This window comes from Pipistrellus kuhlii, unplaced genomic scaffold (assembly GCF_014108245.1).
Source record: "Pipistrellus kuhlii isolate mPipKuh1 unplaced genomic scaffold, mPipKuh1.p scaffold_m20_p_19, whole genome shotgun sequence".
NCBI lineage: Eukaryota > Metazoa > Chordata > Mammalia > Chiroptera > Vespertilionidae > Pipistrellus > Pipistrellus kuhlii.
The window spans coordinates 12051354-12070456 of NW_023425504.1; the positions used below are offsets into that span (position 1 = coordinate 12051354).

The window sequence follows — 19103 nt, forward strand, 5'->3', positions numbered from 1 at the left end:
GGAACAGTATTTTAAAACTACATTATAATAGCCATATTTAAAAAACATGAAAACCTGTCTGTCTACCTACCAATCCCTCTTAAAAATTAGACCACTGTCTTGGCTATCATGCAGTGAAAAAAAGCCCTAGACCAGGAGTCAGGCTGGAAGCCTGCCTAGTTACTAAGCAGCTGAGAGGCCTTGGGCTAGTCTGAGACCATACCCAAGCTCTGAACAAAACCAGGGTAATTTATTATTATCCTGCTTTTCTAAGAACAAGGTAGAAACACAGCCCTCACATCTGCAGAGTCCTAGATTCTTCTACAGGATTTAACCCACTCTAGGACACAGAGCCATGCTGACTCTGTCCACAGCTGGAAAGAGAGCACTACCTCTGCTCCACAGACTTCAGGGCTCCAGAGGGGGGAGATTCTTAAGCAAGTCTCCCTCTCCCTCTTTATTAGAGCCTCAGCCCAACCCCACAGCCCTGCAGGGGTGGGCTCCCTGACTGGTGGCATTGGGAAGAGAGGGGCAGAAACCCACTGGCAGATGACTTCGAGCCCTCAGTCTGGGAGGGTAGTCCTGGGCCCCTGACTGCCTTTGGGTGGCCAAGCTGGCCCTGGCCAGGTTCAGCCATGCATACCCTGCCTCTAAGTGGCTTGAGCAAGCATAGAACCTGAAAGTAAGTAAAGCTTCATGGCTACCAAAGACCACTCTTCGAGCCTATCCCTGGGGAGAATTCTAAAAATTAAAGCATTTGCCTGTCTAAAAACATGGGCAACTTGTTCAGCACTTTCAAGCTTCCTCTCTCCCCCACATCCTTCCTCAAGTCCAGTTGGAGTGCCCCCACCTCCCACTCTAGCCCCTCAATAGGCTGTGTACTCAGGAACCTAAAGCCCTGTCCCTATACTATCTCTTGGTGACTCTCTTAATCCTGCCAGGGAATAGTGGTGGCATTACCTGCTAGTCAGTCCTGCGATGCGGCCACAGTCTGTTCTGTGACTAGCTGCTGGTGCTGCTAGCGCTGCTAGTGCTTATCTGCTGCTCAGATTTCCCCGATTCTCTGTAGAGCTTTCCTTGGAGGGGCGGGGGCTGATTCACTGCAATTTTCCACGTGGCAGCCAGCTCATCGCCTTACGCATACCTGTTTGCTAAATTCCCTTGAATACACCCACTGTTTGTCATTGTACCCTCACAAGCTTCTCTTCTTTATCCATAGCTGATATTTCCTTCAAAATTCAGCCCAAGAATCTCTTCCTCTTAATGTTCTGACTTTCCTCTCCCCTGGCCATGATATTCAGTTTTACATTGCAGGTAAAGGAAAGGCAGATCTGGAGGTGCAGATGGCTAAGAAACTTACAAAAGGACACAGATCTAATTAGTGGTAGAGCCAAAAGGAAGGCCAGTCATTCCTGGATCCCAGCTGAACACACTTTTTGCTACCCTTCATTTCTTCCCTTGTTCCCTGACTTGTATGGCATTTGAGAGCCGGGAACATCCCTTGTTGGCCCTTTGCACACAAGGAACAACCCCTTTACTCCTTGTCCTACTCTTGCTCCTTGATATTATCCAAGTACTCAGCTCTTCCAAACTCAGAGAGAAAAGTATCATCTTGTTCAAAGTTCAATGATCAGCAAGAACAAACAGAAACTAATCACAAAGTGCTCTATACATCTGAATGAGAATGGTCTCAGTAATCTCTTCCCTCCATACTCCCCCCTCCCAACACACATAACACACACACAAACCTATAGTCTTCATAGTTCTTTTCCTATCTTATTGGCATCTGGAGAGGTCAGAAAACTACCCACACCTGGCCCAACCATCTTACTTTCTAATACATATTCCAAAAATGCCTTCTAATCTGCAGCCCAATAATCATATAAATTATCGATACTATTTAGCCAAACAAAAAAATATTATTCATAAGCACTAAATATTCTCATCTGACACAACAAAGGCAATACTGGGTTAAAAAATGCAAGATCTCAAGTGGGAAAATTTTCAAATACACAACTATACCCCTTCCCAATTGAATTTCCTCCCCTCCTAAGTGAAGTAAATGGTGGAAAAGGGGATAGTGCTATTGACACAGAAGGAATGGAAAAGATAGGTAAGAATGTCAGAGACTATGCATGAGCCTGGCAGAAGGAAGGAGAGGGAACTAGAGCCTATGAAAAGAGAGAGAGAGAGAAAGAGAGAGAGAGAGAGAGAGAGAGAGAGAGAGAGAGAGAGAGAGAGAGAAGGAGAGGAAGAGAAAAAGTAAGAGACATACTGAGCTGCTGACTCCAGGCATACATAGGTATTGAGGCAGCCCAAAAAGACATGAACTTTTAAAGGGACCTAGATTGGAAGTAAGATCCAGAGCTCAATGACAAGTCTCTCTTATTTCCTAGAAAAGGGAAAGAACTTCTGGCTCTGGCAGCAGCATTGGTGGCACTCTTTAAATACCTAACACCATCACTACCTGGAAAATGCTTGCTTTCCTTCCTCCTTTTTTCTATCCCCATCCACAGTAATTAGATAAGTCTTACCCAGCACAGGAATGTAATTTAAATGGTAAGAATGGGTTTCCCTTCCATTGAAGGAGAGGGTCTCTCCCTCTCCTCCTACTGAAAATGGGCTGATGCTGCCTCTTCACATTACTTTAGAGCACCAAATGATGGAAAGGGGGAAAAGGGAGACAGTGGCAGTTTGAAGCCAGTCCAATTTGTCTCTGGCATTCATTCTCTTCCCCTCTCCCATTGGGTTTTTCTGAAACTCCTCCTTCTGGCCCTGGAAGCTCTGCTCCCCTTCCTCACTGCAGCATTTTGCAGCCAGTTCTCTCAGCCTTATGATAAGGCATTAATATCGGGTTGCATCTTTCTGGTGATGCTTGTTTTCTAATGTGGGATTTTAGACTGATATACCAGGGAAAGATTTGAGTTGGGGTTGGGTGGGCATCATGGAAAATGAAAACAGAAACCCAACCAGGTAGCCAGCTACCTTGCTGAAAAAGCAACATGAGTTGGCTTTGGGGGCAGTTGGGAGACATGATGTAAACCTGAATGCACAGGGAGCCAATAGGCAGAAGACTGACAGGTTGTTGGCTTGGGTTACAGTGATTGCCTTGGTAACATAAATGCAACAAGACTGCATGATATATTAGAGAAAAGGTGGATGATTGAATATCACTCAACCTGTTTTCTCAGCTGCGAAATAGGGAGATACATGCTCATCCCACAGCAGTGTGAGGAAGAGTGTGTGGAATGGCATTGGTAAAGTATTTATTTTTAAAAAAATTTTTATTGTTGAAAGCATGGTAAAATAGTTAGCACAAGTCCTGGCACAGAGCCCCTTTCTCCTTTAACTTCCCTTTATTGCTGTATACAGGAAGGAAAAGAACCTGCCAAGGTCACAAAGCAAGTAGCAGAATCAGCTTTGGAACCCAGGTCTTCCAAACATCCCCCCCAGGAAGGGCTCTTTCCACTCTACTTCCTCTGCTGAGAAGGCTGTCAGAGCTCTTTCTAGACTTGGTAGGGGTGGAAGTGGGAAGGAGTGTTAGGAACTGACTCTATGCAGATTTATATAGACACTGGATCACAGTCTCAGTCTCAAGGGCTCAGGCTTCTGCCTCATCATCACGCAGGTAATCTCCCCATGCCATCTTGGACTGATTCATTGCCACTTTAGTGCAACCTCTGCTGCCCAGCTATGAGACAGTGACTCACCCTCTAGCTGGCCAGGGTCTCTGCCCTCCAGGAAAGCGGCTTTCTTCTTAATTGACTGCAGAAGCCTCAGCTGCAGTGAGACAACGCCCTTCCAGGCAGGCTTAGAGTTTGGGAGCTTTGAGAAGCAATGGAATAGTTCCCTATCCAAAAACCACTACCCTCCATTTTCATAGTACCTAAGGGAGACCTCTGTATAGATTCTGTATAATAATAACTCTTCTGTGCCCTCAGGTCTCTGTGTTTCCAAGGGATTTCACCCAGGGCATTGCTTTGCCTCATGCACACACCCTGTGCTGTGTCGGGCACTGTGTTAGCCATTAGGGAGACATAAGTAAGAGGAGATATCCCTGACACCCAATGTGTATTCACTACAAATGTTTAAAAAATAACATGGGAAACTTGTAAAGGGAGAGAAGGATTCAGGGGGAGTGAGTTAGAAAGTCCCTGAGAGGGATGGAGGTGATGGGAAGAATGTCCTCACTGCAGTCCTGAGGACTAGATTGTAATCTGCTATTTACTGTGGCTAGTGAATGCCATCGCTAAAAATCACTGGTGCGGGCACTTCCCTTAAATACAGAAGGATATTGAATTCTAAACGAACCCCTATCCATCTGCTGCCTTTCTGGGCTGAGGGGCATCTCCATCTTAGCCTCTGATGCCTCCTTCCCCAAGATGCAATCATCTTTGGTGCAGGTGATGGAGAGGAAAGGGTTATAAAAATCTTTGGGATCTTAACTGAGATGCACTTTACAAGCTTCTTCCTTTAAAGTTCACAACCACTTCACGACCTAAGCCAGGGACTTGCTAAGATAGTCAGCCTGGAGGTGGCATAGATGGGATTCGAACCTAGAAATGGCTCCGAAGCCGTTTTGCACATCAATGAGAGGAAGCGGTCGGGATTCTCTTTCTCCACCTCTCCTTCACCGGCTGTGCATCTCAACAGAAAAGAGGCTAGAAAAGAAAAGGAACCAGATGGTCATCTGGCTGCGGAGAATTCTGGATTGACTCTGTAGTCCGCTGCAGTGGGCGGGTACCTCAGAGTTTCCCTGAGGGCGCCACACCCCCAAAAGTGCAAAACACCTTTGGTGACTTTACCGCCCCCTATGGCCGGTGGCTCCCTAACAAGTTCTGAGGGCTTGTGTGTTAAGGCAAAAAAAGCTCACCCGCTATTCAAAAGCTGTCGGGGGGGGGGGGGGGGGGGGGGGGGGGGGCGCTAGTTCTGGGCTGCAGAAAAACCTGACAGATTTGATGACATAAACTGGAGGGAGGAACGTTTATAACTCCCTACTACGTGTCCAGCACGGCGTCAGTGATTTTTCACAGCCATTGCCTTTTATGTTGAAAATTAACTGCTTTGCAAGATAATGAGCTCTCCATGAAGAATCTTCAAGCTGGATTAGAACAGTTTTCGGAAAAAAAGAAGCTTGTCTGCATATCTAAACTCCTTGTTGAAACCAGTCCTCCACCCATAACAAATGCCCAATCTCTGAGGTGGGGTGGGGGAGAGAAGCAACCCCCACCTCCCCACCCCCGAGGGTGGGAGCAGAGGTCACAGCAGTAAAGAGTCTGGGGAGGGTGCAGGGAGGAGGAGCCTCTGGCGGGGTCTACTGTACGCGGAATCAGGGTCTCTGCCGAGCTTTCGCGCCAGTCGCCCACCGGCTGACTCCCAGTACTTCCCAGTTTTCCTGGGTTCCGACTGAACCCTGCTTGGACCCAACTCACCCCACTGGCTTGGGAATGGGGAACAGGCAAACCCCAGGTCAAAGGGAAAAGAGCATCTCTGCCAGCACCTCCTGGTTTGCCCATCCCCCTACCTTCCTTCCCCTCCTCCCGTCCTCGCCCCCTCCTCTTCCGCCAGGAGGGAAGGAGGGGGCGGGCTGTGGTGTATGTATGTATGCATGTTAGCGTGTTTGTGCGCGCGCCAAGTGCGGTACTTCTGTATGTTCATTCGGTGTGTGGCTGGGTGTGGGGTGTGTGTGTGGTGCATGTTTTAATCCGAGCACTTGATTTGGAGTTTATTTGTGCGGTGCATGTTTTAATCCGAGCACTTGATTTGGAGTGTATTTGTGCGGTGCATGTTTTAATCCGAGCACTTGATTTGGAGTGAATTTGTGCGGTGCATGTTTTAATCCGAGCACTTGATTTGGAGTGTATTTGGTTTACGTTTGGACATGGAGCATGTGCTAGTGTGGTGTTTGTGTGTGCATGCTTGCAGGTTGTGTTTCTGTCTGATTACAGTGTGATTCTGTGGGTGTGGGCTGGATGTGGGTGTATGTAAGGTATGTTTCTGCAAGGGGTGGTGGTCGTACTGTGGTGTGTGTACTTGCCCTGAGATGTGTTGTGTCAATGTAGATTTATGGGTGGTGTTTGGTGTGGTGTGTGTGTGTGTGTGTGTGTGTGTGTGTGTGTGTTCATGAGTAAGGTGCTTTTATATGTTAGCCTGCTTAAGGTGTGTGTGTTCAAAGGTTTATGTATTTGAGGTTGCAGTATATATGTATCTTTGGGTGTGATGTGTTCGTGTGTATGGTGGGGATGCATGTGGGCAGCGTATATGCTGCACTGTGTGTAGCTGGAAACTGTGTGTAGCTGGAAACTGTGTGTGTGTGTCTTTTGGGGGAGAGTTGCCTTGTGAGTGTGCAAGTGGTGTGTGAAAGCACTGGGGTCATCTAAAGAACCCAGGTGACCATGTGCCTGGTGGATTTTTTGTGTGTTTTTTGCTTGTTTTTAATTTGGGTTGGGGGCGTTGCATCCGGATTGGCAGAAGGAAGTAGGGTCCCGAGACCAGGGCAGGGTCGCCTGAAGGCTGGATCCGCCTGCTGGATCTCCGGGATCTGAGCCTGCCCCCATACCCCGCCCACCCCATCGCTGAGCGCTGCCCGCTGGGGCAAGGTGTGTGCTTACCTCGCTGCTTGGAAGAAAGAAGCGGAGGGTGCTGCACGTGGTGGCCAGGTAGGAAGCCTAGGGCTTGGGACAGGGGGTGGTGGGAGTAAGCTGGAAAGATTCTTTGTCACTTCCCTCACCCCAGGAAATCTCAGGTTGTGCTCTACTATTGTCTCTTGGGCCTGGCTATTTCACACCTCCTTGGTTTGGTGTGGGCAGATCCAGTTGCCTGACATCCCTTCCCCCAACCCTTGAGCCTCCTGACCTAATTCAAGACTCACAAAACTTTCTCTACTTTACTATACCTCTCCCTCCCAATTGAGGACTCTCTCCTTTGAGCCAACATAGTTAGACTCTTCATATTTCTCATAACATGATCTTACATAACTGCAATTATTTGTCTCTCCTTTTAAACTCTGAGGTCCTGTAGAGAATGCCTGTTATACAGTGAGAAAAGTAATAGTGATCCTAGTAATAATGTTACCATTGATTAAGCACTTACTGTGTACCAGGCACTGTGGTAAGTGCTCTTTATACATTATCACCTTGAGACCTCACAATGACCCTATGAGGTAGATAGATTTTACACATCATATATCTAACTCAGAGTAGTTAAGAAACTTCCTCAAGATCACACAGCCAGTAGGAGGAAGCTAGTATTTGAACCCAGGTCTGACATGCTCTCTAAAACTTTCTTTTGTACCAGGCAGCCTCACCAAGAGTCCCCTGATTCCTTCTAGGCATTGAAGTCCCTATGAAACAATATCACTTCCCAACAAATATTTATTTTAAGTTTACTGACAGCGTCAGGAGTGCTCAGCATAATTTCTTTCTTTGTCTCTCAGATAGATGATACCTTAGCCACCTAATCACTTGCTTTATTGACACCTCAGAATCTGTAATTACCCTAGGCTTATAAGCACCTCACCAGCTCCAGTTCTGGGAGCTCTTCTTAGGCTGGTGCTGAAAGAAAGCAGAGAATGAGCATTTTCGAGACACAGGATCAAGAGAACTGGGTATGGAGGGTAATGGGGGTGACAGGGTTAGGATTGAGTAAGGGAATGATTTCACAGCTCCCCCAGACCTTTCTTTATAGTATTACCACTAGAAATTGGTAAATTTAAAGCAGATCAGTCATCTCCAATTCAAATGTCACACAGGAAAAACCAGCAGAGACCTCTTAAGAAAAGAATCCTGAAAAATAAATACATTAATTAAAAAAGAAAAAGGAAAAAATCCTGAACGGGCCCCATTGTTTATTATTCATGATTGAGGGGAGCACTGGGCTTGTGTAATGGGGATCATGCTGCTCTAATGCCTTCTAAGCAGCCTCATCTGAGAAATCCAAATTAAAACAAAGCATAGCATTTTGGGGACCACATTTATTTGGGGGTTCAGACTCAGTCACAGCTATAGGGCCGCTGGAAACTCTGATTTCCAGCTCAGCTCTCAGGAAACAAGCCTAGACTCCAATGAAGGGGTCAGGAGGTGCATCAAGAGAGACAATTCAACAGTGGTGAGTCACCGCACCACTTTTCATGGGGGAAGTGAGAAGCACGATTTAAATTGCTACTGTTATTACCGTGCCCTTTCAACTGGCACAAATGAGCCTGGTGTGCGGAGTAGAAGCAGCTGGAACATCCATAAAGCTTTCCCCCTAGCTGGGCCCAGGTCAGCATCTCATTCTGGGTGGGAAGGAAAAACACTTTCTAAACTACTATGTAGCCAGCAAGGCTCCATTTGAAAAAGAAAAGAAAAAGGCTAGAGAAGCCAGTCCAAAGCCACCCCAGGGCACAGACTAGCTGAAGCCCCTTGGTAAATTCCTGCAAAAAATTCATGCAAATTCTGGTGTCTCCAAGGATTTGGTCTCAGGAACGTGGCTTCCCTGCTGGTATGGAGCCAGCCTGACACCTTCTCACTCTCCTCTATACCAGCTTCACTTCCACTCCCTCACAGTCTCTGTGAGACCTCCTCTCTCATGTTGAAGTTTCTCTCTCTGCCTCCCACTCCTCACCCCCACATCACTGGACCACCTATCTAAATCCTGTTGTTTAGTCCCACCCAGAAGTCCCACCTGGATTTCTGCTGATTCTGGTTTACTCAAGCTCAGTGCTCCTACCTGTAAAATGGGGAACAAACTTCAACTTTGAAGAAGCCAAAAGCTCAAGGGCAGTGGCTCCAAAGATGCAGTTCTGAACCAGATTAGTATAATGAAAGGTTATCCTTACCCCTCCCTCAAAACCCATATAAATGGTGGGATAGGAAAAAGCTACCAGGACCCCTGTCAACACTTACACACACACACACACACACACACACACACACACACACACACACTTTTCTTTGGAGTTTAAAATCTCCACTATACGCATCTCTCTTTAAAGCCCATAACATGAATATTATATGAGGAATTTTAAAGAGGAAAAAAATGCTTAAAAAACCCACATTACTGCCAAATGTAAACAAAAATTTTCACCCTAAAAACAAGGACCTATAGGAACAAGGCACCAACGTGTGAATTTTATTAAAGGAGATCTTGGTTTCCCTGAAAGAGTAAAACCCTTTAAAAGTCAGGACCTTCATCTTTTGCATGGGAGCAGAGGAGTTGTAGAGTGAGACAGCTTTGAGTTTTTATCCCAGCTCCATTACTTATTTGCTAGGTGATCTTGGGAAGGTTACATCATCTCTCTGAACCTCAGTTTTCTCATCTATAAATTGGAGATGCTAACATCTGCCTTAGAAATGCTCAAACAACTGAAGGAGGTAAAATATGGAAAGCAGAAGCCTAATGGTTAATATGTATAGCAAATGCTCATGCAAAGGTTAGCTAACTCCCTCCCTCACTTTACTCTCCCTCCCCCACCCCTTCTCATATAGCCTAGATTTTCTCAACCAAGGTGTTCAGGGGTTAAAGCCAACAGATTGAGTTGCTGGTTTTCCTCATTACTGGTTTGTCTGACACTCTTGAAATAGCCCCTCTTTTTTTAGGATGATGTTTTGATCAGCCTTTTGCAGCCCCGGAAGAATTAGACCCTAAGTCCAATTCTCACTGTGCAGTTTCTCCTGGCAGTGTTAATGAGAGCCAGGTTTCAGGTGTAATACTCCAGACAGGAAAGTTTCAAACTACCTTCTAGACTTGCCTCCACCCCAATTCCCAACCCTCGCTGCAAACCCAGCCCCAACCCTACCTCCTCAATATGTACCATTGTGTTCAAGAGAGTGACTGCATGAATATTTCCTGGCTGAACTGCCCCACAACTCGTTTTTTTTTTTGTTTGTTTTTTTTCCTCCTCACCTCTACTCTAGGAATTAAGAAGTGCTTTCAAGGCAACCCTTTTTCTTTTGTTCATTTTTTTTATTGATTATGGTATCACATAATTGTCCTCAACGCCCCATTTCCATCCCAAACCCGCCCCACATATGTACCCCCCCCCCTGTTGTCTATGACCACTGGTTAGGCTTATTTGCATGCACACAAGTCTTTTGGTTGATCTCTCCCTTTTGCCCACACCCTCCCTTACCTTCCCTCTGAGATTTGACAGTCTAATCGCTGCTTCTCTGTCTCCGGGTTTGTTTCTGTTCATCAATTTATGTTGTTTATTATTTCCCCTAGATGTGTTAGATCATGTGATACAAGGAATTCCCTTATAAGAACCTGAACTGAGATAAGCTATAATGGTTATGCTGAGAGGCAAATGAATCAGTCTGTAGTGAGTTCCTTTCTCCCTTTTTCTAGCAGTCACCAAGTTTGGTGAGTAGATGGGACAATGAGGGAAAAGATTATGTTTCTTTGAGATATACTTTGCAGCACCTTACATACAGCTCCAATTAGTTGTTATTCATCTGTTTTCAGTTAGAGGAAAATAAATCGTACCCTTTATAAAAATGGTAAAGTGAGAGAAGACCCTAATCTGTGCCCTTTCTTCCCTGATGCTGTTGCCTCCCTCTGGAGAGAAAAACATGTCACTACAAGCTAAAGCTAAAGCTGCATTTAAGAAGGGAGTGGGGGTGGAGTTTAAGAAGTTGAGCGTAGGGGTGGATATAATTCTAAGGAGGGATAAAAATGTTACAGAATAATGCTCTCCAGTTCCATCAAGTATTATGCTAAGCAAAATAAGTCAGTTGGAGAAAGATAAATATCACATGATTTCACTCATATGTGGGATATAATGATCAACATAATTTGATGAATAAGAATAGATCCAGAGACAAATGGCAGGGAGAGGGTGGGTTAGAGAGCAACCAAAGGACTTGTATGCATGCATATTAGCATAACCAATGGACACAGACACTGGGAAAGTGGGGGCTGGCCTATGTGGGAATGGGGGCTGGGGGAGAAGAGAGACATATGTAAAACTTTAGACAATAAATAAATAAATAAATAAATAAATAAATAAATAAGGGAAATTTTTTGCAGACTAGAGCTTTGAGGCAGAAAAAGCTTTGAGAAGGTGGGCTTCAGGTGTTTCAAGTGTATGGAAGATGCTTTCAACTCCTCTTTCTCCTTCACCCCTCTTTTTCATCTTGCATACTACCCCTCACTGACCATTGACTCAACCACGCAAGTTAATCTATTCTCCAGTCCTTCTGAGGATGTAGGAATTAAAAAAAAAAAAAAAAAAAAAAAAAAAAAAAAAAAACTTCTCCAGCTCCTATCCATGTCTGCTTCTGAGGAAGCCCTGTAGCCTCCACTTTGAGGAGGGAAGTAGGAGGAGTATCAATTAAGGGTCAGTAATAGTTGGAGTAGGGGTTAAGGATAGGCCCCCACTACTTAAGAAGCTTCCCTGAGCACAGGGACCTACTGGTTGCTGGGTGTTGGGTTCCCATCTTGAGGAAGCTGTATGGATTTCAAGAGGTGTATCTGAAATGTGACAGTAGCTGCCAAGGCTCATTAAACAAGCCATCTACCTACTCTGCTGATACATGTAAGAACAAATGATACTGCCAGAAGGAAATAGAAATCACTTCTTAGTGACTCAGAGCCCCAGTGATGAGGACATGTGTGGTATCTGCATTGTATCTTCCAGCTTAAATGTGCACCTTTTCATAGAAAGGAATCTATAAGTAATAAAATAGCTCTAAAAATCAAAATTGGATTCTGGGCAAGGGACCACCATCAACATCCAATTGACCACCTACTAAATTTTTACTGCATATCAGCATAATGCTAGGAGCTTTGGAAATGTTATCTGTTTTATTCTCATTCAAGCTTTGAAATCAGAGCGAAGAAGTTGTAATCCTTGCTCAGTCACTGTGTGGCAGTGAGCAAGTTACTAAATCTCTCAGCTTTGTCTATAAAATAAAGATAACGCCAGAGAGTTGTTACAAAAGGCAAGGTAAATGAGGTTTTTATGTAAAGTGACTGATTCATAGTAAATACTTGGAGAAGGAATAAGATGCATCTTTTGATACCAAAGCCATTGAATGCACTTAATATAATGTTATCACTAATAATAATAATGTTTGTAGTCTGGAAATGTCAGCACTATTCGTTTGAAAAGAGATTGAATAACTTGCTCACAGCAACACTATAAATTAAGGCCTGGGATTCAAACCCATCTTCTACGTCCTTCCTAGTGCTAGGGAACACTTTAGGGATAATTGGGAAGATCACACATGGCTGACCTAATCTAGCCAATGCATTTAATTTACAATCTGAAGAAAAAAATCCTGTTTATTAGGTTGTACACAGTGGGATTCTAGATTATTGCATGGACTGCAATAGGCCTTCAATTAGATGTTTCAAAAGCTTGTATAATTATTAGGGTGATTTAACAACAAACCTGATAGAGCATTAAAGAAACAGAGAAAAAAAAATTACTATTGTTCCACCAACGTAACAGAATCTCTTACTCTATTTACCTTGTTGCTGAAATTTCTTCGTTTCAGAAAAGCTTTTTGACAGTTATAATCATATTGTCTTCCACATTGCTACATAACTCTCATAAACATAATATTATAGCTGTAGATATGTCATATAGTTTATTTATCTATTCCATTATTGTTGGACGTTGAGGTTGTCTTAGTAGATAAGTGTGAAATAAGGATGATGTTGCCATAAACACCTTCCAGGACTTGGTGTTCTGCTCTGTCAATGCCCAATATGCTTTCCATCATTTGATATTTAGTGTGATGAATATCAGCTCTTAATAATACATTTGAAAGAGTAGTATTTTTTGCCAGTTTTCATCAGATTCTGTATTTTATCTGCATAGTGGGTAAAGTGTGGGATAACCTATAAACTTTAACTCTACAGTGTCACTCCTCTCCCCACCCCCCACTATAGCAAAATATTTAGTTGAGGTGCAAACAAGTGATTTACAAAGGAAATTTAGAAAGTCCTGCCACTGGTGAATGGGGGTGCTTATCTGATACCATAACAAGTGAGTGGAGTGTCTCATTGGCAAACTCACTTCAGCTCTGGAAAATAATCCTGTTGCAGCTCAACCAAACCTGGCCTCAGCAGATCGATTAGATCCCATCTCCAAGAAAAGATAAATTTGTATATAAAGTGGGCTCAAGGGTCTCTTCAGCTTTAGAGTGTTGGCTGCTTTACAGAAGTCCAATTGTCTGAGGCCAAATCCGATGCCAAGAGAGAACTGGGGAGAGAATTTTCAAGTGGGTCAATCATGTTGTCCCTTTCCCTAAGAAATAAGAACATTTGGGGCCTCCATTCTTCCCAGGGTTCAATGATGCCTCTACCAAATGTTTTCATATATTCATCCATTGCCCATTGTCACCCCAAAAGATTTCTCTGATGTATGAACCATCTCCAAGGAAGGGGATGTCAGTAATAGAACATTTAGAATACCTCCTCCACTCTTCTCAGTTAGTAGCCAGCTACTTCTCCCTACCTCTGACTTCTGAAGATTTCTGGAAGGCATTCGAAGAGAGGCACCAATGGCAATTATAGCCCTAAAGAATATCAATAATTGCTCACAAAGTTATTATTTCATGTTGCACAGTATTTATTAGGGGGAGTACAATGAATGTCTTCTTATGTGGTCAAAAAAACTGTGCCAAAATACTAATTATTTCAAAATGATATTGTGTGACTTAAGTGAGATCATACATGGAAAGGAATGAGGCTAAGGCCCAGAATCATATATTAGGTGCTATTGTATGAGTAAAAGAGCTGGTGTAGGCAGTGGTGTGCCACTGGCGTATGTGGGGGAGGATAGGTCCCATCAGAGTGGAAATGAAATAGAAATATAAGGTCTTGTGATTGGTCCAAACACCAACTAAATACAGAATGACAACTGAAGAGAACTTGGGTTTACTTTAAAAATAAAAGAAAGGCCAAAACCGGTTTGGCTTAGTGGATAGAGCATCAGCCTGTGGACTGAAAGGTCCCGGGTTCAATTCTGGTCAAGGGCATGTACCTTGGTTGCAGGCACATCCCCAGTAGGGGATGTGCAAGAGGCAGCTGATTGATGATTCTCTCTCATCTATATTTCTAACTCTCTATCCCTCTCTTCCTCTCTGTAAAAAATCAATAAAATATATATTTTAAAAATAAGAATTAAAAAAATAAAAGAAAGGAGTAGCTTCAGTTGAAAATACTTCCAATATAATTAAACTAACTGTGTGAACTCTGTGGCATGTACATGGGATTTGTGTGTGGTGTATGCATGAGCTAAATGGGTATATTGTGTTGTGTGCTAAAAGTATGTGATACATGTCAAGTGTGTGTGTACATGTGCTCATTTGTGACTTTGTATATAGGCATGTGTGGGTGTGGGAATGTATATATATGTGTGTATTAATGGCTCTGTTTCTGTGTAACATGAGTGTGACGTGGGCTTCCAAAAGAGGGAAAGTCAGCTATCCAGGACTATATTTACAGAGGCACAACTGGAACTCCTCTTTTGGCCAGGTCACTGAGTAGTCCCAACTTGGAGCAAGTTCAAAGAAGAGCAGTTAGATATGGATAGGAGCCTTGCAACCATGTCACATGACAAACAGAATAAGAAACTGGGGGGATTTGGCCTGGATAAGAACAGGGGAGAAGGAGGATCCTGGGGAAATGGGGAGGGCTGGCACTGTTCCCTTGGGAAGATCATGAAGGCCAGCTCCAGGACAAGGACATGGATTTGGGTTCCGTTTAAGGAAAAGTCTTCTAATTCTAATAGACACAGCTGTCTTTGGATGGGGAAAGACTTCCTAGTGTGATACTGTACCTCTCCTGGTGGGTTTGTTCATAAATAATCCTTCATGTCCTTGATCTCATTAGAGTTACTTGGCAGCCTACTAGGCCAGGCAGGGGTTAATTGGTTCCCCCTAGTCCCTTTTTGAGGGTTGCATGTTTGAGCCATTATGTCTTAAAAGGTATCCTATAGCCCCTTCCCCTTTTTTCCCACTCACCAGGATCACATTTTTAAAAAGTATACAGAACAAAACTTAAACTGTGCATATGTGGGTCTTTTTCCTTCTCAGAGACCTTGGGGCTTGTCAGCAACTGTACTTGCTAAGCATGCTGCAGTCCTTTAGTAGTAGGTCAGGCTCCTGGGATGGTTCTCAGTAGGGTACTAGGGCTGGATTAAGTTGCTGAAGTCCCTCCTCCCCCTGCCTGCCCTCCCTGCCTGTGATGGAGCAGAGGAAAGAGGAGACAACCCCAGGTTTGGTTTATGGCTGGTGACCAATGACGCACTATCACCAATATAGATTTTGGAGGTGGAGACTATGAAAAAACAGGTGGCAGTGGGGGCAGGTGGCAGCCTGGAGGGGGTGGGGCCTAGAAGGGGGAGTGAAGGACAGTGTGTGTGGGGGTCCTGAGAAATCTCAAAAAGAAAATATCAGTCTTTTGAAACTGCAAGGAGGAAAAAATAATCGGTTTCCAAAATATACTTTATAGCAGCAGTGCCAGGAAACGGGTGAAATGCCACCCACATATTGTACTAGTGCTGTGATCTTTACACATCTATATACTCAATTCTTCAGGGATAGGGAAACCAAGAATTATTCTCAAATACTCAAGGGAGGACCAGACTAAAGACCCTATGCCTGCATCATCGGGCATTTTGGAACAGTGGGCAGCTGGCAGAACTTCAGTAGACCTGATTTGCTGACAACTCCTTGTATGACCTTCAGCGGGCCTTTCCAATCCCTGGACTTCAATGTCACCATCTCTTGAAGGCATTGAATTCCACGACTTTAAGTGGCCCATGTTGATATTCTGTAGTCGAGAATGGGACAAGGGGGACAGGCTTCAAGGCAAAAGCCCTCCCCCTCATCTTACGTTCCCCTAGGTCCTGTGTGCCCTGCCAGGGACATTCATCCTTGGGCCTTTTGGGCCCTTGGGTTGCGGAAGGCGCTCCTGCAGGTCTGGCCTCAAAGCTCTCTCCCTCAGTCCTAGAGGAAGGCTGAGCCAAAGGCTCCGCCCCCATGCTCGCCCCCTGTGCTGAGCCATTAGCGCGATTGCTAGGTATTCCAGGCAAAGCTGGTGATTTATGCCCGGCCTCGACGGGGCAGTTCCTTGAGCCAGAAACAATCAGCTAAAAGCCAGGGGGAAGGGAGGCAAGGGGGCGGCCAGCCAATCCCCGGGGCTCCCAGCTGGGGCTGCAGCCCCAAGCCGCCCCGGGCCAAAGCACTCCAGCCCTCCCGACTCGGTGGTCCCAACTCACCACGGCGGGGGCGGGGCTCAAAGGCCGAAGCAAACAGGCAGTCCAGAATCCACGCCATGACCCTCGCTGAGTGCCTGGCAGCCTGGAAACTAGCTTCCGCGCCTTCCCCCGCACCGGCCGCCCTAAGTAGCCCCCGCTGACCACGCCCTGAGCCGCACCCTGCACCCTGCTAAGAGTGTCTTGGTCACCGGACACCTCGGACATGTCACGAAGGGGGCAGGGCCTCAGGGAACCCACCCCCACCCCCGCCCGAGGGGAAGCCGCTGGTCCCACAGCCCCTTCCCCCAGGCGGAGCGAGGCCACGACACAGCTCCTGTCCGGGGAAGCTCTGACTGAAGGCAGGACCCTTCCCCTACCCCAGAGGTCCCAGAGTCTGAGGGGAGACGCCATCTCAGTCCTGGTGAGCCCCGAATATGAGAGGGAGGGGAGGTCCCTGCCCCCAGAAACCCTTAATAGGGCGCTTAAGAGCGGGCCTGTCCCCAGAGCTGGAATTTGAGGGCGAGATGGTGCACCTGTCCCAGGGAGCCTCAGATCTGAGGGCTAGGCTATATCCCAGACCTAAGAAACTCTATGCTTTAGCGGAGACATCATCTCAGCCCTCAGGAGGTCCAATCCACGCTGGAAACGGAGTCTACTTTGAGAGCCCTGAACCGGAAGGGGAGGCACCTCCTAGCCTTGGGGAATTCCCTGTCCTGGGGGAGGCATCACCTCAGCCCTAGCCTAGTAGCTCCAAGTGTGATTTTACAAAACTGCTCCGTTCTAGAAAAACCAAGAATCTGAGTAGGAGAAAAGAATTTTGTCCCCCAGGGGCCCCAAAGCTGAGAGTAATTTTACCGTCCTGGTCCGGTCCTGTTGATCCCTCAGGAAGCAGGAGACGCTTTCTTGTCTGAAAACTTTTGTTTTGAGAAGATTGATTCCCAAATAAAAGAACTCAGTGTAACCTGTGTATAAATATGGGGTACACATCAGTATCTATTCTTTTGCTTAGGGCACTGGCATAGGAGGGGCACCAACATTTATTTTGGGGAATGATTTGATATTTCAATGGGGAGTGGTACTGTGATGGATTTCATTACACTTGTTTTCATGGCTTTGTATTTTTAAATTTTAAGTACATATTGGAGCACATACCATAATGGGTTCCGTGTTTAAGGCATTCGATGGTGTTAAATCAGGCATACCCCCAAATCCTGGGGTAGAAGCAGCTGCCAGAGTTGGAACATATTGGGCAAGAAGGGCTTGTAAACAAAAATTATTTTTTCTGTTTAAGTTCAGGGGCCCAAATTAATTTCTCCCTTCAATTCTCCATTGGCAGTTGTACAGGCATGACTCTGTGCCTTGTTTTGCTCCGCTGGGAAAATGGAATTCTGTCTATCAAAGTGGTAGTGAGGATGTAGAAATCTGAAAATCTCTCTCCCAGGCCTGAAGAGTGAAGGCTGCAATCACAGGTCCTTCAGGGAGAGCAGTTATTACATTTTCTTTGCTAACCACTGATATTTGCATTTATGTGGCAAAAGGGGTGCATAAAATGGAAAAATCGCCTGCATTTTGCCATGCAATTCTTAGCAAAGTAGAGCTATAGTCATAGTTTAAAGGGCTTTGAAGCGTTTTTCTTCCTATCTGGGAAACATGCTACGTCTCTGCCATTGCATCAATTTCTAAATCATTTCCAATTTTCTCTGTTTTCGAAAAGCAATCAAAGACAACAAACATTCACCAGGCCTTCTCTTTTACCAATTTTTGCTGTACAAATATCTAGTCTTCCAAGCCAGCCAAAGCTAACATCTATAAATGTCCAGTTTCATGCTCTGGATATTTAAATCTCGGCCTTGATCTTACCTCTTCCTATGAGCTTATTCATCACCATTTTTCATAATAACCTCAGTGTCCCCTACCCCCAGCTGAACGTGTTATTGTTGCTGTTGTTGTTTTGGTTCCTGAAAGCATAAAGACTATCTGCCCATTACAATCCAATCTGTCCTCTCTGTGCAAGATATTGAGCTCTTCTCTCAATGAATTATTGCACAATTATTTTATATGTATAATTAAATAAAAAATAATAAGCCCTGGCCAGGTTGCTCAGTTGCCTCTCAGTAACTGAAGTTTCTCTGATTCCAGAGTAGTTCTACCTAGGGTCAAATTCATTACAGCTATCCTTTTTCATTGGCCTTTTCTGCAAGGAGTGTGATGTAGCAAAGGAACAAAGTTAAGGATGCTCATAGACCTGGATTGGAAGATCAATTCTGCTATGTACTAGCTATATAATTTTAGGAAGATTATTTAACCTCTCTGAGGCTTGGTTTTCCTCAACTGTAAAATGGGAATATTAACAGTATGAATGAGCTCCAGGAAAGAGAAAGTATATTCTTTGGGGCGGGGGGGAAGAGAAGGGGAAATAGAGTACAGAATTCTCAAAAAAAATTATTTAGCAGTCAAGTTAGCAGTTCCCCCTCCTCCCTTTTCTTTGGCTCACCTCTTCTACCACTTAATTACATAGTGTTAAGTTTCCTTTGAAAATATTGCCCTTAAGTAAATGTCACATAGTAAGGGAAAGCATTAATTCATCAATTCATTCATTCATTCAACAAATATTTGTTCAATGTCCTCTCTGTGCAAGATATTGAGCTATGTATATAATGTCCATTCTCTCAATGAATTATTGCACATTTTTAAATGTATGATTAAAAAAAAAAATAAGCCCTGGCCAAGTTGCTCAGTTGGTTGGAGTGTCCTCCTGTACATTGAAAGTTTGCGGGTTTGATTCCTGGACAGGGCACATACCTAGGTTTTGAGTTTGATCCTCCATCTCAGCTCATATGGGAGGCAACCAATCTCTCTCTCTCTCTCTCTCTCTCTCTCTCTCTCTCTCTCTCTCTCTCTCTCTCAATAAAAAAAAAAAAACACATCCTCA

The 19103-nt window shown here is 44.8% G+C and overlaps 1 protein-coding gene across 1 annotated transcript in view; it reads right to left on the reverse strand.

Annotated features, from left to right (window-relative positions):
* The window catches only part of ARHGAP36 (Rho GTPase activating protein 36), a 33420-nt gene extending 17109 nt beyond the window's left edge, over nt 1-16311 (reverse strand). Inside the window, exon 1 of the mRNA XM_045583518.1 lies at nt 16193-16311. Within this exon, the coding sequence (XP_045439474.1) occupies nt 16193-16250 (58 nt within the window). The 5' untranslated portion in view covers nt 16251-16311. The remainder of the gene's footprint in view (nt 1-16192) is intronic.
* Nucleotides 16312-19103: the final 2792 nt, after the last annotated feature.